Source organism: Temnothorax longispinosus, chromosome 9 (genome assembly GCF_030848805.1).
Source record: "Temnothorax longispinosus isolate EJ_2023e chromosome 9, Tlon_JGU_v1, whole genome shotgun sequence".
NCBI classification, from domain to species: Eukaryota; Metazoa; Arthropoda; class Insecta; order Hymenoptera; family Formicidae; genus Temnothorax; species Temnothorax longispinosus.
This window is the reverse complement of record NC_092366.1, coordinates 13,951,549-13,976,646: the sequence shown is the minus strand read 5'-3', so window position 1 is coordinate 13,976,646 and position 25,098 is coordinate 13,951,549. Positions and strand designations below refer to the sequence as shown.

General features: G+C 39.3%; 2 protein-coding genes across 4 annotated transcripts in view; one reads left to right on the top strand and one right to left on the bottom strand.

The window, feature by feature from the left end:
- Nucleotides 1–5,343, top strand: part of LOC139818625 (limbic system-associated membrane protein) — a 167,604-nt gene extending 162,261 nt beyond the window's left edge. For both annotated transcript variants that reach the window (XM_071787420.1, XM_071787419.1), the window contains one exon: nucleotides 74–5,343. In XM_071787420.1, the coding sequence (XP_071643521.1) occupies nucleotides 74–234 (161 nt within the window). In that variant the 3' untranslated portion in view covers nucleotides 235–5,343. The remainder of the gene's footprint in view (nucleotides 1–73) is intronic.
- A 626-nt stretch (nucleotides 5,344–5,969) lies between these two features.
- The window catches only part of LOC139818626 (neurotrimin), a 145,943-nt gene continuing 126,814 nt past the window's right edge, over nucleotides 5,970–25,098 (bottom strand). The window contains exons 7-10 of one of the 2 annotated variants that reach the window (XM_071787421.1): nucleotides 16,198–16,347; nucleotides 13,825–13,893; nucleotides 13,561–13,662; nucleotides 5,970–10,999 (exon numbers count right to left, since the gene is read on the bottom strand). In XM_071787421.1, coding sequence (XP_071643522.1) covers nucleotides 10,788–10,999; nucleotides 13,561–13,662; nucleotides 13,825–13,893; nucleotides 16,198–16,347 — 533 coding nt within the window. In that variant the 3' untranslated portion in view covers nucleotides 5,970–10,787. The remainder of the gene's footprint in view (nucleotides 11,000–13,560; nucleotides 13,663–13,824; nucleotides 13,894–16,197; nucleotides 16,348–25,098) is intronic. The other variant, XM_071787422.1, reaches the window with a different exon arrangement.

Here is a 25,098-nt window from a genome sequence, read left to right as displayed (position 1 = left end):
ACGCAGACTTCTATTATAGTTTCTTGATAGTACTATTCTGATTACACGTTTCTAAATCTCTGTTCTCTCGTAGATTTGAAACTACGAGGTCATAAGGAGAACGGCGGCGACGTAACGGACTACGATGAGTCCAGCGCTACCAGCAACGGCAGCTCGTTGCTGCTGGTGATCCTCGTCGCGTTGTGCCTGTGCCACCATCATCATCCGCAGATACGAACGTTGCACCCGGCCTGAGATCTACTCACGACGGTCCTACACGCCATCGCACGCGTATTTCCATCATCGAACCACCACCATCATCGTGACTTTGTACATCCACTTGTAAATCCATCGCTCAGGGACTTCCGTCGAGGATGAATATCGTCGAGGACTGCGTTGACCACTTTAAACTTAAAACAATAGGATAATAATATTATAAATAGCGTATAGTGACAGCGGCCCCCGGCTAGCGTCGTAGCGCTGTCGGTGTTCGTTAAGGGAGGATTACGACTTAAGGGACAGTCATTACGGAACAGTTTCGGAACCGGAGTTCGGCGCGCAAATCTACCCCATGCGGCCGGAATCACGTTACAATGTTGGGAAACGCCTGATTTATTTTAGGGTTGCATTAGCGGCGTCGCGTCGCGTTGCGAAGATAACTGAAGTACCCATAAATTTCGAACGTTATCACGACAGCGTCAAGATATTAATTTGTTTTTTAAATGCAAACTAGATTACCCTCGCGCTCTTAATTCTCATCCTCTATCTATCTTAACTCTAAATTGAAAGGAAGCTTGTATCTGCTCATTATCAATGGTTTTATTTCCTTGTATAGCTAGGCGATATATTCTGTGTAATTGAGATAACATTGCATACAGCTAAATAAATTCTTTATGAAATAATAAATGTGTGAGCGGTATCTTTTATCGATCGAGAGCAACGCATTTTCACCCTTGCGAAGCTCGATCGATTCTGACAACGACCAGTCAAACAAAAGTGTCTATTGTGACGAGATGAACGAGATGGTTCGCGAAGAAGCGAGGGCAACGAACGACGGACAGTTTGTACTATTTCGCGTCATTTTTAATTGGCTATCTGGACAACGGTGTATCCCCCAACGTCGGAGACGATTATTACGAAGCGACGGTCAAACGGTGCGACGACGCGACGATGCGGCTACACCAATTGCAGGGAAAGGCAGTTACTGTCTAGACGCTTATTAGAGGAACTCCATGCTAGAGCGGAGCTGTCCAATCCAAGTAAAGAATGAACTGCTCGGACAGCTTCGAGTTTCGTTCACTCCTGCTGACCTTTTCCCATAAACTTTTAAAGGCGTATCAAATATATATTTCAAAAAATACAATTTATATAATTTATATACACGTAAGAAAAACTACAATATAAAGGTTTGTATGTACATTTTTATTTATTTATTGTAATTATATTAATTCCGCAGGCAGTTAAGATTATGTATTAGGGGCCAATTTTATTTCTTTATGACGCGAAAAGTATAATACTACAAAGACAATAGTGTGTTCGCTTCTTATTACTATATATTATTTAGAAGAACTTTTATTTTTCTTCATAGAACGACACGTAATTCTTGTTCGATAAACTATTAGTCGTAGCAACGTGAACTTATATTAGTACATCGCAATAAACTATTTGAGTCGTAGCAACGTGAACTTATATTAGTACATCGCGATTTAACTCGTCTAGACAGCCGCATCCTCTTAAATAAATTTATTAATTTTTTAAAGCTACATCGGCGCAGCGACATCGATTGGCGTCGTTGTACATGACTTTCCGTTAACTCCTGACTTGCGACGATCTTTCTGTGTGTGTGTGTGTGTGTGTGTATAGAGTAACTAACGTTAATCTCATAGAATATCCGAGGCGCATTATATCAATAGTCATCGCTTGAATACTCGCACCAAAAACCTCGGCAGACATTCTGAAGCTGTTCATCAGAATTTTTATCGAGACGGACATTTTCGCGTTAACAGAAACCTATTCTATAACAACTCTTTGTATAGTACCATGTATAATACATTGATATACTATGTATAGAGTATTATAGTATATAATTAGTATAATTACTGATATTATACATATATTGCATATAGACAGTAAGTATAACACATGTGATGCCACACCGGCATACCGTCGATTTTCTCCCAGCGAAACATCAAATTAATAATTTATTCTATTCTCATATTCCTAAGTAAATTCGTTATAGGCAAAAATAATTATTTATTTATAAATCTTTCTTATTCCACGAATTGCTTTGAATTTCAATTTAGCGAATCGAAGAGTATAAAGAGTACTTAACGTTTCAGTAATCAGTCAGAGAGTATACATATATCATAATCTGTATATAATATGCGTAATAAGTACAAGACTGAGGAGGATCTTGGCGTCCTTAAATAATTTCCGAGTGGTCGATGTATTGCGTGTGAATAGATCTCCCTTTATTATGCTCTAAACGTACTGTACATACTAATATACCATGCAGAGTAGGCTGATAATTCATATTTCCACTGCCACATCGAGATACAAGGTCCGTGGCGAGAAATATCGTTTTTCGTAAAATTAAAATAGAATACAATTTCTCGACAATATCCGACAAACTCAACTGAAAGAACAGTTTATTTAATACGTTCGGCAAAGTGTGAATTATTTACTAATTGTAAGATATATCTGTCATTCATTAAGACTGTATCGATTTATTCTATGAATATGTAACCGATAGCGCTATAACTGCAATTTCCGTGTCATTAATTATTAACGTTGCGCAACGTATATCAATATTTGCGTCGTAATCGATCCAAATATTCGCGGGGGCTTCACTTAAGCTGTCAGAGCTTTGGATAACACATTCTATAAACTGGGACACCCTGTATGGTCTGAATCACAGTACAATATCACGATGCCGGAGCTTGCACATGGCGCGCTTTGTGTTTTCGTTCACTGATGTATGTATACGTATGCAAATAGAGAGCTTATTATTGAATATCGGCCGTGAAAGAGAGTTTTGAAATAGGTTAAGCAGATTGCAATAAAGAACAACAATAGAAGAAAGAAGAGAGCTCTTATCTAGTTAGAAAGAGGGTTATCCGAGCGTTAAAAAAAAACCAAAAAAGAAAAATAATAAAAGTAGTAAATGAACTACGCAAGCGTATCACGAGAATATAGCTTATCACGGAAAAAATAAAAGAATTAACCAATTCTTTTTCCGCGTAGAGATAATTAAGTTAGCAGAGCCTTTGTTCGACGATTCTATCTTTGATAAAAAAATTCGAGCTATGTCCCATATAATGTAATTTCCTTATCAATAAATGATTACATTTTTTCGCGAGCTCGCAATTAATTTTGTAAATAGGATGGCTTTGCAAGTTGAAACACTCCAAGCTGAATAGCGCGGACATCAATAATTAATATATATCCGACAGTGATTAAATATACTCTCAAATAATTATGATAAATGCAGTTTGAAAAGATAACACTGCAGAATATTGTACATATATATCTCTGCGGGAATATTGTATATAAGAAGATATATCACACACAAAGTATCTTCATTTCTTCGGTAAGAGATAAATAAATCATTTTAATGTAAGACACATTATCTCTGGAAAATTAATGAAGTTAATAATGGGTTTTACAAGAGCTGTCAACTTAAAATTTTAATATCTTAATATTTTAAAATGTCCAAAATTATGATGCTCGAATTTCGGCACTTTGATGAAGATAATATACAATATTACAATAACTCTTGATTAATTCAATTTTAGTTAAACTTAATTTAAGTATCATTGTCACATATGCGTATTCTGTAACTAAGAACGACAGTTGGGTTATTATGCCACATATTACGTATTGAATAGCATTTGTCAACGGAATTTCACACTGCAACTATATGCGGTGCTTAAAAGGGCTCGCGGATTATTTACAATTAAGGGCCGGTTGTTCCACTTTCAGATAAACTATCTGGTAACTTATCTGATGGATAAAATGTCTGTAGAGCGTTGTTCCATTTCTCGGTAAAATTTAACTTCCTGATAAATGGCCACTATCGACAGATAAATTACACGGTACTTTGGGTACCGTGTAAGACTTATCTGACAGATAAATGCGTAGTGGGATTAGAAATCATACCCCGTCAGCGGGAGATGCGCAGCGCTGGTGTACCTGACGTTTCACGCATTTGTATATTAATATTTTGCGATAAAGAATTTGGATATTATCGAACGGACGGTATCGGACGGTATCGAAAATAGAACCAGGATTATGCGAAAATCAATTTCTTTATGGTGACGAAGATGATAACGAAGAATCTGATGAAGAAATATATATAGTGGTGCTTCGCAAGCGATATACAATTCGTCCACGTCCAGATTTATTTAACGAATATGATAATATAGAATTTGTATAGGATTAATAACCGTGGAACAACGCTCACTAAATAGCTGGTAAACTACCCGGTAAGATTTATCCTATAGGTAGTAATCTGTTGAGTAAGCCGAGATTTATCGAAAGGTGGAACAACCGGCCCCAAGTAATTTAGCGACTGCGACAATTAAACAATATATATATCGAAGATATTCAGAGCAACTACTTTTGTATCATCGACATTGTAGATAACACACATCAAACATGCATCAGACATACTACAACGCGCGTGAGGAATCGCGGAGAGTAAGTGCGGGATTTGTAATAAAGAATAATACGAATGAAGTGTAGCTAAATAAAATAATCATCATAGCGATTAAGAACGTGGGTGGAGTATCATGTGGTCATATGTAAGGAATAAATATTAAAATGTCATATAGTGTGTACAGGTAGAATGCATTACCTGTGCTGATTGGTGGCGTGACTATATATATATGTATATGTCTCTGCGTATGTAATAAAAACGCAGGAGATCTTTCTCCCTCTTGTTCTTTTTCTCTCTTCGGACGTCATTGCATTTCACAAAATTTTGCTACGACGATAAGTTCCCATTGCGACAAAAAACTGTAACAAATTGTACTTACTACACGATGGTAAGCGAGGCATGTTTATTTATTCTTATCTCTAACAGTAAAATTCAAATGCGACTTTACACAAGTCATGAATGTTTCCGCGATAATGCTGGTTTAGATCAGTGTGTAACTAATTAATTAAGCTAGTCGATCAATAAACTAAACGTAGATTAACGACGATGTTCAATTGCGTAGCCGTACGACAATTTATGCTGCAATATACTGGATCCGATCTGGTTGCGCCACTGCCCGTGCTTCTCGCACGCGATCTAGTCCTGTAAGCACTATCGGTATCAAGAGGACATGTCCGTGTATACATGAAATACAGATTTATTACTTACTGTTTGTCGTACGTCTCTTAGTTCCTGGAAAAGCTGGAGCGACAGCTTCAATTCTTGCGCGTAGCATGCCTATCTTCGTAATTAAGTTGCTGTTTTCGAGATTGCTTGTAAATGAATCTATTTTGCAAAACAAAGAATTAAATTATTGACAATAATACGTTTATTTTGGACCACGTGCTCAGTATTCTGTGTATATTTTACAGCAATTTCTTTGCAATTAGTACAAAATTATTTTTCCTTCCTTAAAATAATATGCAAATGCGCGTATCGAAAATAAAATAATAATGTGCGAAAGTGTAGAAGTAATTTCTTTAAAATAAATAATAGATTAAGTTAAAAAATTAAAGTACATTTTAATTAACTTTTACATTACATCAATTTACGAATTTCAAGATTCCAAGAATTCTTCACTTTTAAATTTATGGATTCAAACTATAGAAGAAAGATCACTAGAAGTTGTAAAAAGTTACGAAATTACTCAAGAGACCCGAGAAAAAGCAAAATATCTTAAGATTATTGAGCATTTCTAAATTCGCAATTTTTTTTAAATGAAAATTTTTAATTTTAAAATTTGGCGTAAAATTCAAAAAATCAAGAAAAATGCCGCAAATAATGGAAACTCTACTGCATCAAAAAACTCCAACTTTATTTATATCTTTCTACAGTACGGATAAGATTATAATCTTAAAAAGGAGCGGAATAAGTTAATTACAATTCTATCTCAGTCTTCGCAAATAATCGCTATACAATTAAATGCAACAATGCAGACAAATTATATTCTTAAGAAGAAATAATATAAGCGAAGGAGATAAATTGATTGACTATAAATATTGATATTGTATTGAGTAATACAGAATAATTTTATGCTATTTATTTAATAAATTATTTAATTAATTTTATTACAAAAGGCTCTATATCAAAGAACAGAAATTTATAAATCAATAAAACTGAAATAGGATTTATACAAAGTAGATTGAACATTCGATATTTATTCATTCCATTTGCACTCGCTCATCCAGTTACAACATGATTCATTTCTACTATTACGTTAATGAAAACAAACGTAATTCTTTTTACAATACGTTTCGGGATTTTTTTCATCTATGAAGTTTCATTTAAAGCCATTCTGTGAATATCAATGTCTATAAAGCTGCAATAAGCTCACTCAAATTGATCTTTCTTTCATCGACAGGCGCTACGGCTAACGAAAATCTGGATTCAAATGATACACGATATTTACCCGAATTTAATTAATAATTTATTTAATGAATACGACACACATTATATTTTAGACTTTATGTCAATCTTAGATGCTCTCAATTACAGGCATTAAATTTTTAAATATTATTTATAATTTTGAAATTTGATGTATGTACATATAAGAAAACTAAAAAGAACTGAAATTCTCGATTAATTAATATTATTCGTAAGAAATATATGCACGCGTTCAGTTATATTTCAAATAAGTAAATAATACGAAATGATAGATCGTGTATCACCTTATAACAACATATAAAGCTTGCTGGAATTATTTACAACGATTGCATTCACTTTACAGTACGTAATCTTGTAGTTAATATTTACATCTGGATTCCAGGAGCTCCTGAGAGTTGTGACATACATTGTTCATATCAAGTGATTTAATTGTAGAATTGTGAATTAATTGTAGAGTGTGTAATACTCTTAAATTAATTTTCAAAACTCGATTGTATTATTGAGCGGACGTTGAATTTTTCCACGTCCATAAATGCAATGTACATACAAGTCCTGATCACCTGATATTTCAAACAACGCGCCATTTTTTCGAAAGCTCGTAAAGCTTGTCATGCGCGGTACAAGGGCGCGCTTGCAGACGCTCTTTCTGAACCGCGAGTTTCAAATTGATATCGAATTGCATTAACAGTATTAATAAGAAGATGTAAGTAATATGTCGCAAAAATATTTCACATATTTTTGGCGAGAAAATTAGAGGAAAGCCCCCTATTATGAGATTGGTTCCTAATATGCGATAGCGAGGTTTCTGCTAAACTAATAGGTTCTATCTGTTGGTTTCATCACGAACTTATTGCCCTTAGAGTAAAACTTATTTAGTGGAAAATTCATTATACGATCGTGCGTGCACTCGCCTACTACATTTTCAATTCTACACATAAACTTCCGGCAATCACGCAAAATAGATGTGGTATCTCATAATAGGGGACTTTTCTCTACTAATTTCGGTTTATTAATATAAATCTTTTTTATACGTAAATTAATTATTATATAAAAGAGTAGCTTAACTACACTTGATTGCACGTAACTACGTAGGAACGTTACGTTTTCCGTTGTAAAACTCAAAACGGTATTCACTGCGATTTAGTCTTAATTGGTAGAATAACGCAAGGAGGATCATATATTTCTCTCATCTGGAATTTCGTCCTGATAACGTGTTAGGGATACGATAACTTAATCATTTGCAGAAACGTCCACATATATAAAAACGTCGACAACTACTCACACTCTTATTTTATACGCGTTCGAGGGGACTTAATATATACAAAACCGTGTCCTTATCAATCCTTACAATTAGTACAGCGATAATATTATGGAAATATCCATACGGTCGTATAATATTATTTACAAATATATGCAAGTGATTAATCCTCGGAAAATTTACAAGTCCCGGTTGCTTCGTTGCAATTTCATGCACCGTATTCGAGAGTCACTTTTCGTGTACTTTCGCACACATCGCACGCTAATTTCTACGCTTACATACTAATTTATACATTTAGCTTTATAGATCGATTAACCCTCTGCACTGACAATAACATTTGAATAGAGATATGACTAGAACAGATCTGTAGCATTTTTGTCACAATGAAAAACGATCGATCGGAAGATATTTTATAATAATTTTAAAATTTGCCAGTGCATCGCGATAAACGTTAACATACTGATTGCTGCGTCAATCACAAATGACGGACACAGGAAACGTTTGGAGCTTCATCGTCCATGCATGATCCACAAGCCATCAACCGATTTGTGCTTTAATATTTTACTTGTGGCGAGCGATTTAATATATAATGGCTCTGTGATTAAAATGGGGCTGGACTTCCTTCAGTTAACGCGTTACTACTTAGGGAGCGTAAAGTACACAGGGTTAACTATTCTATTTTCTCTATATTTGTAAGTAAAATTAAAACGTGAGCTGCATGAAAATAATTCTCAAGGGCTTTATGCTCACGAGTATTGAGATTCTATGCAAAATCGGTGTAAATATCAATAAATAATATTTTAATATTTCAAATTATTATTGAATCACATTATAAACATCTCAATACAAATTTCTACGCATTCACGCAAATCACTGGCGACAGTTACTTATCGATCGAGTCTAAAAACGATATGGATAAATGATGGAAACACGAGCAATACATATCTTACAAGAAAAATTTTTCCATGTCTGTTTCAAGTCTGATATATGTTCTTTATATAGTTTTTACTTCAGAGATTTGTTGATTCGTGGAACGAAAATGCGACAAATAAATTTTTGACATGTACCTATAAATGAAAAAAAATGCGACACGTAAATACTTCTTCAAATTTTTTTAAAAATACTGCCCCCCATAATCGATTTTCTATCAATATAATTACGATTCGGATGTGAGTATGAAATCTTTCCGATAAGCCACCCACACACGAAAAGAAAAATCAGCCGACCTCTCTTTGAGGGAAATTGGGAGATCTCGTTTCGCTAACGATGCGCACGACCTGAAAGCCTTTCTGCCGATAGAAAAAAGATTGGAGAGAAGGATTTAGCGGTGACGGTGGAATCAGATAAGGAAAATGGTCGTCACGCCGTCGTCATTTCTAGGATACACCCGATGGCTTTGGAAATCCGCTGACACATCGAAGAGATTTGGAATGATTACACAAGTCTGCATGATTTTGCGGTCTGGAAGAGAAAAATAGTTTTCTATAGTTTTTTTTGTGCAGAATCCGAATTTGCAATAAAAAATGCCTTATCGCGTCAGATTTACGAGAAAAATGAGATTGAATCCCCTAAAAACGCGTTTTTGATCATTTTTGACGATACACTGACGAACCCGGTGAAAAAACTCTTAAAAGAGCTCAAATTAAAGCTTGAACATTGTACTTTAATATGAGAGTGTCAAATCTTTTACCGCAGGGACCATCGAACCTTAAACACTTTATTTTTAAAAGTTTAAAAACAAAAATTGTGGTAAAAATTTTGACATTCTCATATTAAAATACAATGTTCGAGCTTTAATTTGAATCGTTTTAAAAATCTTTCGGACATCGGGTTCAGCTACAAATCTTCAAAAATGGTCAGAAATGTTTTTTAAAGGCCCCATTTTTCTAGTAAACTTGACGTAATCGAACATTTTTGCTTGCGGATTCGGATTCAGTGTACAAAATACTATAGAAAACAACTCTTTTTTTCAAGACCACAGAAAATAAGTAAAATTTTGTAGACCTGTGTTATCAATCCTTTATAAAAGAATCTTTGATAAAAATTAAAGGTAAACACACGATCAACTTAAACGAATAAAATAACGTTGACATTGGTGCGACGCAGACATTTTTACACGTTGACTGTCACTGTACAATTAAGTAACTCTATAATCGATGCCATTTTTATATCAGCATATTATTTTAATATACTACTTGTTTATATTTATTCTTTATCAAAACTCACAATCAAATTCTTATTCATCCTTCTAAAACATCAAATCGGCGAATAGCTGGCGTCCATCTATGCATCGCCTATGAGTTAACTTATATTCGGCAGTCAATATGTTAAGTTATCGCTCGAATTACATTTATTATTTTTGATCAGTAACTGATGCTTGTAGGTTGCAAGTAAACTTAACATTAGAACTGCCAAACCAGTCAAAATTTTTGTAATTTTTTATCAAATTTATATTTTCTGAGATTTTCCATGACTTTTGTTGCAGTATGTAAATAATTAATTTACTTTCCCCTTTCATCCCTTTATTTGAAGATATATATACCCAAGATGAGAGCCATCGAAAAATTTCCATCCTGTTCTTTTTGTAACCTACTGATTTGTGTGAAATATGTCAAAATATATGTCAATTTTGTTAAATAATTGTAATAAATTCAACTTTTTGCCAAATGCCATCCTTGCGCTGTAACATGAAAAAATTGAACGACAGAAAAAAAAAGACGGCACAATTTATCATAACGATCTATAATACAAGTAATATATGTCGCCAATCTCTAACGAAGGTAAAATAAAAATTCATAGTCCCAAGTGATAATCGTCTTTCCTGTTCAGCCGTCAATAGTTGACGGAGATCCTTCGATGAATCTAACACTATTCGCCGGTTAATTGATCCCTTGCGGTTAAGGAAAGATTGCAGGATTTGTGCTGCAGCTGGAAGGATATCCGGACTCAATCATCCTCACTCCGCGGTGACTACGACAGGGCGGAGAGCACGATTATGCAAATCGCCGCGCTGGATCGGGTCAGGTAGTGCCACGTGCTGCTTTTCGACGACATCGATTGCGCCGTGTTGTCGATTCTTCGCTGCCCGACGTCACTGTCGACGCTTTTGTGGCTATCAGTGTCGATGACGTTCTCGGCTTCGTGGCCCTCCTCGTGGCTCGGTCTGCCGCGGAGTCGCGTTTCTGAAAATAATCAATGAGACATACGTTATCGCCAGATCCAGTAATATATTATTGATAGCCGGCATTCTACGGCGCTATCAAACGACGAGATGAGACGTCCGTTCGCGCCGCGTGGAATATTCAAAAACGAAAATTGAGAACAAAAGAAAACTCGAGGAAAAATTTATAGTTCCTTCTACTTCGGGTAACAGAAGAGGCGGGTGAATCTTTCATTATCTTCGTCGCTATCTTTGTCGCTTATTACGTATTCTTTTTGGGGTTTATACCGTCGACGTTAGCGCACTTTCGCGGTTACCTTTTGCGTTGTTAGCAACGCTATTCTCATTGCCCGCCCGGCGGATGGAGGGATCGTAAACCAGATCGCGTCCAACTCTCGTTGCTCTCTGAATTGCCGCGACTTCCTTCGCTCATACCCGCCAGTTTACATGATAATCGAAACAAGTTCGGATACCGACGCCGACGCTCCGGCGCGGCGTCCCGGGTGCAGATTACTTGCCATAGTTGGGCCGAGCACGGTAGTTCATAAACCGCATGGGATTTCATCAAAATCCCGTCGAGAGTTCCACGTTTGTCGTGGTGGAGAACGACAGAAGGAAGAGAGAGAGAGGCTTTTGGGGGGTACGGGGAAGGAACTTGGAGGCGGCGTGGCACGTTGCTGGAAGTTTTGCGGAATAAACTTTGCGCCTTCCGCGAAACTTTCCGCCAGGAAAGTTCCGCCGCTGCCCGGCGGCGTGTAAGTTCTCGCATTACGTCGCGGGGCGATGATTTAAGACGACGTATCCCGGCGAATTTCGGGTCGCGGCAACGTATTTGCGGAAGGTGACGTGTTTTCAAGCGTTCCTCCTAGCGCTGATCGCATAGATCAACATTTTATTGCTTGAATCACGAATGCCCCGGCCATACGTACACCGTGAGCGGGACACATAAATCCGATACACATAAATTTCATCTCGCTACGGCGAGAAAAGAAATTTAAATTTTGTAAACACGGCTGAATCTCCGTGGTATAATACGAGGTAATATTATTCCTATAACACAAGAATTTAATCGCTTAAAAAAAATTATGTTAAACGCAGTGATCACACTCGATGCAACGCGCATTCGAAATTCGAAATCGTTTCGAGGTAGAACAACGCGGATTATTGCGCGTGACGTTAACCACAGTTAGCGAATAATGGAGATCTGCAATCACCAGGAAGTACAGGTCTCTCCGGGGCGTCCGTGGTTTCCATTGAATTCCCAGCGCGGTTGTCAAATCTCACCTTCGTCGCACAGTCGACTAATCTGATTTTTGTTTCCTCTAAAAGTTCCGCGAGGTTTGCACAGTCGCAGCTTTGAATATTCAAACTTGTTTCGACAACACCGCAACTGTCGCCGGCGCGGCGCGGCGCGCGTAATTGTAACGACGGCGATGCGGAGTCGCGGGATTGCCACTTATAACGTTCGCCGTATTAAAATGACGGAAGGACAAACTTTGCTTTTACCCGCTACACCGCGAACGCGTGTAACAAAATCAAAATCTCCAAATTTCGTTCCCTATACGACACACGCATTTTTCACGTAGACACGTTGAGACTGTCAATTATTTTGTGCAGACGCGTGTTCAAGTTGATTACGTACAATGTACATTACTATGCAATTACATTCAATAAAGACATTCTTAATACTTTATATAGAGATGTGCGAATCTCTCTCTCAAGGATTTTTGATATCGAATCGAATCGAATTTCATTACCTCTTTCGAATTTGAATAGAATCGAGTTGACAAAATTTCATTCAAATCAAATTGTTAAAATATAATTTTTAATTAACAATATAGTTATTATTAGATTAAATTTTAACACGTAGATAATAAGAAAATATTTTAATGTGGAAAAGTAATATTAATTATATAATGTAAATTCTTTTTAAAGCAAAAACATATTTAAATATTCAATATAAAACTAATAAATATACTTTATTTAAAGTTGCAGCAACTGAAACAATTAGGCGAAAAATCAGAGATAAATTATTAAAATACTCTTATCCAATAACATACATAGCGATTAAAATAAAATAACATATAAGTTTATTTTATTATCAATACTCATAGCTTCTGTACGCATATTTAAAATTTTACTTGCAATTTGATAGGATCATAGGGCATGTCAAAAATTAGAAATAAACTATTTGACTGCTATATTTATAACCGCTCAGCGAGCAGTTATAATACTGAATGCACTCAGGGAAATATGATTTCATAAAATTGACAATGTATACGATTCGTATTTGATTCATATCTAGATTAGAATAGTTCGCACATCTCTAATACTTCATATAGTGTCAGAATTTTAATTTCGTATATTAAAGCAAACAAATACACGAGCAAAGTGTTTCTTTCGTTTGAAATCTCAACACAATTAAAAATAGAATTAGATCAAGATCTTTATGTGTAATGCGTTTCTATTTAAAGTATCTTGTATTTTCCTGAGGCTTCAACTTCGTTTAATGCGAAAATCTGCGCCGGTATAACAGCAAAAAAGAAAGAGAGCTTAAAAGAGAATAATGGAAACCGCGCGTACCTTCGCTTCTCACGACGGTCGACAAAGATGCGTCGGTTATTTCATTAGAGCTCGGCTCCAGACTGGGCACGGGCTTTTGTCGCGACCACTGGATATTCTCCACTGGAAACAATATTTTTCTTATTAGTTATCTACATAACTGTTACTAGTAAAGAAACGTATAATTCAAACAATTGTCTTAATATTTATTAAGTGGCGCGCAGAAATGGAATTGTTTAACCATTTAATATAGAATTTTATTTAATGTTTATTTAATTGCACTACCTGGATCCACGGTGGTAGGAACGGGCACTGTGCTCGTCGTCGTCGGTTCCGTGGTAGGCGTTGGTATGTCTGTCAAACATGCGACGCATTAATATTCTTTTTTCTATTCGATATAAATATATAAAATTTGTTAAACAAAACTGTAGAGTAACAGATGCGCCGCATTCGTAAAATTTCTACGTATAAAAATAAGATCTCGCAGACGCAACAATAATGAAATCAATGTATCAATGTGAAAAACTATAACGTAGACAATGTACAGTCTGTGCGATTTACTATTGAATAAAATAGGATAAAGTTGCGCGGGACAATATCTCGCCGCGTTACGTTATTGCATTCCTGCAGCGAAATAAATATTCGATGGGGCATACTGGATATTTGCAAATAAATTTTAAGCTGCCGCCGCTTTAATATCGTTCAATGCAAAACAATTAACGTTAATGGACAAACGAAAAGCTTTAAATAAACTGATTCGCGATGTAAAGACCGCGTTTCGCGCCCCGTCGCTTTCAAATATCTTATTTAAAAGCGAATAACAATCGCGTTAGCGAAAAAACATTCACTCGCGCGTCTCTCGCCTGGAGTAAAGTTAAGCAATTAAAACTAGTAGCACTCGCGCGCGCGAACGCCCGGTGGCCATTGTAGCAACTTTCAGCGTGGATTGAAAGGCCGGTTTAAAATGCTAATGCGTATTAAATCGTCGACACAATCGAACGCTTATTTAAGCAGCTTAGCAGTAATCCGCCGATTCGGCGGCGGTCGCAGTAAAGCACAAAGCTGGGGGAAAGTTCAATCTGCGGACGCGCCAAGGCGAAAACCTACAATTACTGATCGATAGATAGAAGGGGCTTCTTTTTGCACCCTTGCAAAGGTGGGGATGAGGGCGCAAAGGGTTGGAGAACGCAGGATCGGCTGCTCGGTGGTTATCGGTGATTCACCGGCTCGCACCGCTTTTCCCGGAAATGCGGATTTACGGAAGGGAGACAGACACGGGGCTGACTTTCACGGCGCGCTCCTTATCGCGCGACGAAGGATGAGCTCCGCCTTTGATACCGAATCAATGAAAAGTTTGAGAGAAATGCCGGCGAACTGGTCTGTCTGCCGTCCGCGGACGATGATTGATACGAGATTCCTCCGTCCTCCCCCGTCGGATCGGAAAAGAAACGCGCTTCGGTCCACGCCTCGTTACGCGATCAAATCCGCGTTCGATTGCGGAAATAAAATTTTTCCTCGAGTATAACGTATTCTCCATTTCCTGCGAGTATGTCGTTACCACACGTTTCTCTCCGCGGACACTGTCGCGCACGTGCGTCGGCCATAAAACACGCCGACTTTGATGCTTCCCTCGCGACTTTTCCATTTCGCGTCGATCCCCCGCGTGCATCCATGGTCGGGCGTTTTTCTTCGCCGGTCGTTTCGGGAGAGATTCCCGGTTATCGGCGAGTCGCGCACGATTGGCACTCTCGCTGCCGTCTCGGGGCGTCACTTTTCAAAACCCTTCCCGGCTTACGCCACCCCCCCGATATATATCTCGCTCTCGTTGTCTTCATCGGAAGAATCGCGCTCTCCGCTTTATCGCGTCGTTTGATTCCGCTCTCCCGTCTCGGATGCTTAATTTCTCATCCGCTGGATACGTTCTTCATCGCGCGGCTAACGATTTCTGATAACGCGCGCGCGGGGAGCCGGGGGTCATCGCGTCGTGGCGAAACGAAAGAAAGTGCGACGAGCGACGACCGCGCGTCGCCGGGCCGATAAGGGACCCCGCTTGACAAATGTTCGAAAACCGGCGCGCGCGAATCGATATTGGCTCTCCGCGGTCGAGATATACGGACCGCGATAAATCATATATCACGTTAATATAATATTACTATCGTAACTTCGTTGAATCACTTTTTGATCGCCCCCGCGCAAATTGTGCGATCAATTTGATAATATAATGCGATCGTACGTGCCACGGGCTGACGTGATTGTCAAATCTCGATCGGCGGAACTCACAGGGCTAAGGATCTCGAGGCTGGGGCGGAATAACGAGGAAATTAATCACGCGTAAAAATAAGGGTGACAAACGCGCGATTAAAATATACAATTTATCAAAATGTTCGACGGAACGAAGAATAAACATTATCGATCGGTCGATTCGCGACCGTTAAAACACGCGTTTGAGGATGTTAATTTATACGTTGGACGTATTGGGGAGGTAAGTTTTAATTTGGATTAAAACGAACAAAATCGTTCGTTAATTTGCATATCCATGCAAATTACGAAATTTTAATACGGAGAAGAGTCGCAATAGACGCGTTTTCCGGCTCAAATTATACAACGCCTGTTAACTAAATAAAAACATTTAAAACGACGGGAATGTAATATACTCACGATAGAGCTTGATACTGCCGTCCGTTTCGCCGAGGGAGTTCTTAGATATGCATTTGTAGCTGCCGTAATCGGACATCGCAACCGAACGTATCATCAGCTTCATGTGCACTTTGTACACATTGTCCGAGAAGGATGGCTCGTACTTCTCCCCTGCAATTTGACAAACATCGTTACGCACGGAGGTTTATGCTCCTTTTCCACTTCGTAAAATTAATATATACGATATACTTTTTCCTTGACGCGAGAGCAGCGTTAAACGGGCAAAATGTTGCTGCACGCGTGCAGTTTCAGGTTGCAAACTTGACTGCGGAAGCTTAATAAATATCACGGGAGATAAAAGATGCTTCACGCCTTCTTTGTTCTCGTTAGAATTATGGAATTAGTTTTAATCTACGGTGAAAGCTCTGGGTTCCGTTGAAACTAGAACGTTTTACACGCGGGGAAACCTGAGGGCTGATGCGACGGGGATATATCGCTTCATATACATACACACGAACTTAACCCGCGCAAGCCGAGCATCAAGTCCTACATTCAACACGGGCCGGTATCTACATCGGCGCAAGGCACACGCTTGCTTTATTAAAATATGACTCGTCATTTTAGGCGAGCTCATTTAAAGCTTAATTACATTACCCGTTCCTATCGCAGTCGCGTGTTGCATCCGTATATAGCGTCAACGCGGATTAATTTTTGAAGCGTGCTGATCGTTCGCAGGGACGTAGGTGCGAGATTATTGCCCGATACAGCTGTGTGGACGATACGTCACGCGTTCGCATTATCACGTTTACATCGCGTTATTATATCGACGGCGCGTATTATCGTAGAAAATTGAAAGTAGCCGTACGTGCGCATGTTTTCGATCCGCCGTTCAGCCGGACGGAATATAATATAACGATATTCCAAAATGTATTTGCCAATATCCCGCGCTTCCGGTACGCCTTCACGGTCCACCGTGCTTTGTGCTCCGTCAACCAGAAAAACTAGCATTAGGGTTTCTCGCGTGGCTGCACGCTGCCCTCCGCTCCATATTCCGCGAGCAAGCTTCAGTCTGGCCCCATACGTTGGCGTCCGTTTAAATTGTTCCGAACGCTTTGTTTCTCACCTCGTTATTTGCGTTTCTCGCAAATCGACGCGGTTCGAGGGCAAACACGGTTTTTTTTTTCGAAGTCTGAGAAACATTCGTATATTCAATAATACTTCATATCTCGCGATACAATTTTATTTTCAGTAATTAATAACTTAAATATACTTTTGAAGTAACAGTTTTAACAGTTTATTTGTTAAGTAGAGTTGCTCGTTCGAACAATCATTTAATAACTTATTTATTAAATTTATGAAATACATATCTACACACAAATTAATTATATTTTCCATTTCTAAAGGTGGAATTGCATTTTCTCGAAAAGGGCACTGAGAAAGCTTAGTAGCCCGACCAAATATCAGATGGTGGCCGGACACGCCAACTACTCGTTACTTGTGGACGCGAGAGTAAAGTGAAACCGGAGAATATTATGCGTGATCACGTGACACTAATCTGAGATATAACACTTATGAATTGTAAAGAAGCCCGTTACTGTGTAAAGGCGCGAAACTTTACGCGTTGCTTTAATTATCTCTCAAATATTCACGTCTCGATTGTTCCTAAAAGTGTATTCCCTGATGGAAATATTTTGCTGAAAGTACTATAAAAGCGATGAAAATGAAATAAAAATTATTAAAAAATTACTGATTATATTTCAAAATAAATCATAATTTTCCTTACGAAATGTAATGTAATACTGTAAAATATAAGGAAAGTTTTTTTATTATATTGTTAAAAAGTAATAACGATTTTTTTAAAATATTAGATATTATAAAATTTACTGAATTTCTTTAACTAAAAACTAAATTTTTACTGAAATATTAATAATATTAGGGATAATAATGAAGTGGGATCAATTGAGGGAGAATTTCAAATACATTTCAGTAAAATTTCATTACATTTTCAGTAAGATATTTCCATCAGGGTTGTCCCTGTTGAACAAAATTTCCGTAAGCATAGGGGGCCACAGAAAAATCCAGAGCAACCGAAATAAATCGCAAAATAATCGATCAATTATAATTCGGTAAGTCGGAGAAAAGCATTAACGTTCCGACTCTCTTCGATAGCGTCTCGGTGGTTGAAAAGTGGCGTAGCGAGGCCTTCTGAAGCGGATCGAGGCGGGGCGCGCGAACGCGGAAAGAAGTTTTGATTAACAATTCGAGGTGGTGGCGCATTCGGAAGAGAGTGAAATCTATAGGTGTAATGACCCGCGGCAAGGCGGAGGCCAAGTATTTTCCCAGTCCAGGAGGAAAACTTACGTCTTTCCGAGATAGAGAAAGAGAAATGTGTGGAGAAAAGGGCTTGAGGAATCGAGATGGTGGAGAGAACGGAGCCTGGCCGAGCCGCGCGCAGCCGGCCAGGCGAGCAGGTGGAATAAGGGTGGCGGACGGAAGGGTAGAATGCATTTATGTAGTGGCACCATTCGAGCCCCACAAGCGGAAGAAAAACTTTCGGCCGGCTTTGAGTTTGAAAAGCAGATGAAAAAGTTTAACGACGTTGAACTACGGTGCCGAGCATTACCCATGGGTCGTGGGGCGGCGAGGAGGGGGCGCAGAGGCCCGCGAATGGATTTTGCCCGGGAATAAAACTGCTTTTAAACCCAAAAGTCGACGGTGGGACCGATATTTTGTGTTACTCGTATCTCCGCACCTTGTCGTCGTCGTCGTCGTCGTCGGCGCGCGGGTCCGCCGCCGACATATGTGGACATGAATCACGCTGACTTGGAAACTCAAACTGCCGACGTAATTTCCATCTGCGGCGATCGCTCACGCTTAATTTCGCCTAACGCCGTCGTTTCCGCGATCACGTGCCCGTGTCATCGATCACGCGATACTTGGAGACTTTTACGAACGCAATCCGGTTTTTATGCTTGATGCATGTGAATTCGTAAAAAAAAATGAGACAATTCCATCGTAATAAAAGAAGTTAGATATCGAGCCGATAAAACGGACAATTTCATAAAAAGTCAGATTGCCTATGAAGGAATGTTTTTACCCTTAGAATTATTTATCAGTCAAAACAGAAAATTATTACATGATTAAGTTCACATGTTTACTTTATTGCTGCAGTTTCAGATTTTTAAGAATTTTTGTATTGCCGAATCTTCGTTGTACACAGAGAGAATTTTCTCTTAGAATTTACCCTGAAAATCGTGGTAGTTGTGGGACAACACGTATTTCACGAAGAATTTTATGCGAGCTATTCTGATTAATATCTATTACAATAAAATATAAAATATGTTTGACTTGTTTTACTAAAATATATCTATAGTAAAATTTCAATAAATTTTCAAAAATTACCAATCTGCTTGGTCAGTTGGTTGTTAAATTGTCCCAAGTTTGTAGTAATTTTAACAATAAAATATAACGAAAAATTATGTCTGCAATGTGTAAGATCAATCAGATCTGATCACAGCACAACTGGTACGATAACGCACGTTTGCTTATAACACAGGCGAGAAGATTTATTCACAGAAGCACACTGCAAATCTTCTGTTAAGAGTTTCCTATTAAAATTCCGCAGCGCGAAAAGGATATTCTTTTGTCAAGGTTTTTAATTTTAATTCATTAAGTCTCCGAAATGTAATTAACGCTGAAAATGAAATCTCTCTCTCTCTCTCCCTCTTTCTCCGGGAGAGAAATTATATCCAGAACTGTCGCGTGGGGAGTACAAGTCGCGAGAATGCATTCTTTTAAAAGCAGACCGGGCGCACGCAGTTCGGTCGCGAACATAAAAAAGAAAGAAAAAAAAAAGAAATGCAAAGTCCCTGTAATGAGTTTAACGCCGACGGATCTAATTTGATGCACACAAACCCCCGGCGTGTCGGCAAGCGAGAAACGTTAAATATCGCGTAATTGCCAACCGTCGGGAACTCTATGCTGAAAATGAATCGGTGTGTCGGCGCGCGCGTAACGCGTGTTTGCCTACTGACAGATTATGTTTTCCAAAGGCACTGATTTACGGCGTAATCCTATTGTCAACGATACTGGGGCAATTCCGAATTCGCCATCACCCTCCAAATATCCTTCGAACGGCTTTAAATTTATAACAATAATTATATTATTTTGTAATGTAATAATAATTTTGTAGCTTTATTCTCTATTGTTAAAATATGTTGAACTGTCAATATTATTCTCGATAATTAATTATCCAACAAAATTACCTTTTTTTAAAATCATGATAACATATGAAAGCAGCTTCTCAAGGCAGAGTTTAAAAAATTTATTTGAAAAACGTTTAATGCAACTTAGAAAAAGAAAAGAGATTTGTTAATACATTATTTATATAATATACTCTCTAAAAGTCGAAGAATGAAATATCACCCAAAATCAGTGAAATACAAGTGTAACGAAAAATGAAAATTGAGCCTGCGTCCTTCGAGTGATTCGCCACTCTAAGGCCGGTATTCATAATCAGATCTTATTTCAAGACCGTCTTAAGGACGTTCTCCGGAAAATCGATTTTCTCTAAATTTTCTTGAAACTGTGAATATACGTTAATTTAGGTGTGTTTTATGCGTGGTAAATTTCAGTACCTCTCGCGGTATTAAAAATCGAGATACTGAGCTTCAAAGTTTCAACTTTTAACATGGAATTCTTATTCCGAGCTATTGTGAAACAGACATTATAATGAACTGTGAAAAAAGTTTTCTCTAAATGTTTTTGAAAAACTAGTATACGATGCTCCATAAAAATAGAAATAATATGCGATAAGTGTCAATACCCTTGCGGTAGGTACTCGGTTTCGAGAAATACTTGTGTAAAGTACGCGATTTGATGAATTTTTCACTCGGTTCAGAATGACAGAAGAGGAGAGGCGTCTGTTACTTAGCAACGTCGCATGAGTTCTCACGCGTGAAGTTAACTTCTTATTTTTTAAATGTTACATGTAATATTTTGTATATAAACAATTAACTTCAGTAAAATAAATTTTTCTTTTTAAGCATGAATACACAAGTTGAGCACGACTGGAGCCGGAGAACGTCCTTAAGTAATAGGCATCTTAAGATGCTAATATGGCTCTGTAATTGGTTAATGACATCTTAAGATTGTACTTAAAATGTTCTTAAATATAAGAACCGACTATGAATACCGGCCTAAGAAAGAGTAAAATTGCGCTCTATAAGTTGGAGTGAAATTGCACTCCATTTGAGTGAAAGGCACTCTTCTCGAGTGCTGTAGATCCATAAGAGTGAATTGTCACACTACAATTTTGAGAGAAAAATTTCACTCTGTTAGAGTAATTTATCAATCAATCTTTAGTGATCGCTGATCCTAATCGTGATTCGCTATAGCTTTAGAGTGAGATTCTATCACTTCGGTAGAGTAATCGTAAAGTAACTTTAAAAATTTGAGTGGAAAATTCACTCCTACCTTATAAGTATGAGTGCCTGCATTTACTTAAATTAAGTGATAACTTTCTCTTTTGGAGTGACTATCGCTCTAACATATTAGTGGCGAAACTCTATGAAATTTATAAAGAGTATAAATATATGGGAACTCTCTCTCTCTTCTTTTTCATATATCTACTGCATGCCATGCTGCAAACGATATTACAAGACGACTATTTCCATCATGTGATTTCCATCCTCATACAGCGGCATAATAGAATACTTTCCGTCGCTTTACGACTCGAGTTGCACCGCCCCCCCCCCTTCCCGCGAGAATGGACGGGACAGCGTGATATCTGTCATATGTAAGCGTTTCTGTCGATCGAGCTGCGTGACTAGAAACGCTCGACGAAACTTAGAATTTGCGCAAAGTCCCGGATAGAAAAATTCAGAAATTTTCCCCGAGATATTCGACGCCAGATATGCCCGCAAAAGCTTTAAGCACGCGATGTTTTGCTGGAAGGGAAAAAAATTGTTTTCAATGATATCGGTAAAAACTTTTGCGCTTCGCCGGAAATTTGAATGCCTCGGTCGGATTCGCGCGTGGCGCGGTGTAATCTCAAACAAACGGCGATTTTCTCATAATCGCGACGCGCTCTCGCGACGAATCGCGTTTTATAGCTGAACGCAAACTGGAGGTCAGTTGGTTTCTGATTGCATTAAAACTCACTGGGGCATATGTTTTTTACCGGCAAAAAAGGTATACACGGACATATATCGTTATTGAGTCGTTTAAAAAGGATACCACCGAAACGCGTAACAGTCCTATCGCCAAATTTTTCCGCAAAAAAAATGGAAAATTGCAAGCCGAATAACAATCTCCGCCGAGCGAATATGTTCGAATCGATTTGGGAATCGGGAATCCACAGAGAGAGGACAGAGTGTTCGCGCACACGCTATTCACCACGTGTCGCGTTACCGATGAATGGCCGATTCGATGCGAAAATCGGTGCACGCAGATGACGGTCCGATGCGTGGTTTACGCGCACAGCCCGATATCTGATCGTGCGTGAGTCACGCGCGCTGAATTCGCATTAGCGGGCCAGCGCGCGTATCCGCGCGAAACGTTAAATCGTAAAGCATGTCGTAACTGTTACACGGGGAAACGCCGGGGGGTATGTGCGGTTGACACGGGGAATATAATACGAGATAACCTGACAGTTAGCTCATTCGTAATTCGCGTGCTTCCCATCCGGGCATGGGGTCGGCAGATAAGCCGCGAAACGATCGCCTTCGGTTTTACGGGATTTTTATTCCGATCCGATTGAAAGTCAATGCTGAACCGCGCACAAAACACAAATTCGCTACTCTACTTTCGAGTATCTTATTATAAGATCGTATAATCCTCGCGGGGAAAACTTTTCTTTGAATTGCAGCTAATTTTGACACAATGGCTTCTCTCTAAATCTTATAGAGTGGCTTCGCCACTTATATTAGAGTGATTACGCTAGTCACTTCGAAAGAGAGAGTTGTCACTCTAATTTGAGTAAATGCGGGCACTCATAAGGTAGGAGTGAATTTTTTACTCAAATTTTTAGAACGGCTACTCCACTGCAGTGATACAATCTCACTTTAAAGTCTAAAGCTATAGTGAATCGCGACTTACTATAAAAATCGATTGATAAATGACTCTAAAAGAATGAAATTTTCACTCAAAATTGTAGAGTGACATAATTCACTCCTATAATATGGACACTGATCTACTGCACTCGAAAAGAGATACCCTTTCACTCAAATGAAGTGCGATTTCACTCCACTTATAGAGCGTAATTTTACTCCTTCTTAGAGTGATGATGAATCACTCGAAGTGCAGGGGCTCAATTTTCACTCTTCGTTACATTTGCATTTCACTCGTTTCGAGTGATACTTCGCTCTTCGACTTTTAGGGAGTTATATAATCAAATAATCATGGAACGCGAGTTGCATTCAATCAAATGTAATCTGTTAGAGCTAATGCGTTTCTCCGAGAAATGTGGTATAGTGCAGCGAACTTTGCAATCGCCGCGTTCAGCGCACAGCAGCGTTTATCGTGCATTGTCACTCCACGGTAAAAAGTGACATTCCCATAAGTCACCGGCGGTCGTTGTTAACGTGGTTTATTCAGGACCAGATTCCGTCGCAGATAAGCGGAAACTATTCAGCCGCGACGCGACGGGGCGCGCGCGCGGCCCGGTCTTGCCATTTCACCCCGAAAAACCAGCCTGTGAAATAAAAATCTCGGAGCCGGGCAAACAAAGATTAATCTCCGTCGGCGTCGCCGAATGGAAATCGTACCGGTTTCCGGGCCATCGATCACCGGTAGCAAAACGCCGTCGCTAGCTCGCCCGTCCGCTCGTTCGCTCGGTGTTCGCGCCGCAGGTGCGCCGGCAGAAGCGATCCGAAATTAACCTAATTAGCTGCGCGATTAGCAGCTGCAGACACGGGTGCGACGGCGACGGCGTCGGCGACGGCGCGCGGACGACGCCACCGTCGCCGCCGCGCCGCCCGTTCTTACCCGCGCGTCCTGCACATCCGCGCGCTGCGAAACCCCCCGTGTCGGTCGGGCCGCGCGCATTAATGGATCCAAAGGGGGTGCATTACTCCATACGCTACCCGGCGCAGCGTCGTGTCTAATTATCCGAAATAATTATGCGCACATGTGCGGGCCGCGCCGCTTTTCGGTAACGCACCGACCAAACGCGCCGCGTGTGCCACCGTCATGCCCGATTTGCCACATCTCGCCTAGGTGGTTTGTGTGTATTTGCGGCCGCCGCAAATATCACTTCCTGCGTTGGACAAGATCGTTGATTGTACCGCGCGTGATACTCCGTACACAAATTAATTGCCACGTCGGGAGAACGCGCGTAATTATTGTTAATATTGTCTCTCGCGACTCTCCCGAATAATATATCGAGGTCCGGTGTGTATTGCTCGTCACGAGATTGATCATACGAAACACGGTGGGAACGGTGTTTTTTTTTCTGATTCTGAAATATCTCCAGCTGAATACGTGCTTTGGGAAACAAAATCCAGTTTGCCGCTGGCAAATAGGTTTGTCAAAATCGCGATCCGCTCGTCCCCCTTAGCCTTTAATTTCTGGCGTACCGACATAAATGGGATTCGATGAGCAAACCAGAACCTGTGACCGTGCGTTGTTGGCTAGTAAAGCATGGTTAAGTATGTCGGCGAAGCGGAGTCCGATTACCATTCATTAAATTATGGCAGGAACGCGCATGCGGTGCGCGCAGAAGTGGCGATAGATCCGTTGCTATTGTTGCTGCTGCTGCTGCAATTATTGCTGATGTTGGAAGAATTAGCGTTATCATTGAATTAATGTCGTCATTGCTGGCGGGCGCTCTCTAATTATTGCTATCATCGCGATCATTCCGATCGATTCCGACCTCTCTTCTATTCCGAATAGCGCTCGAATTTTTCCGGGTTTTTAATGTAT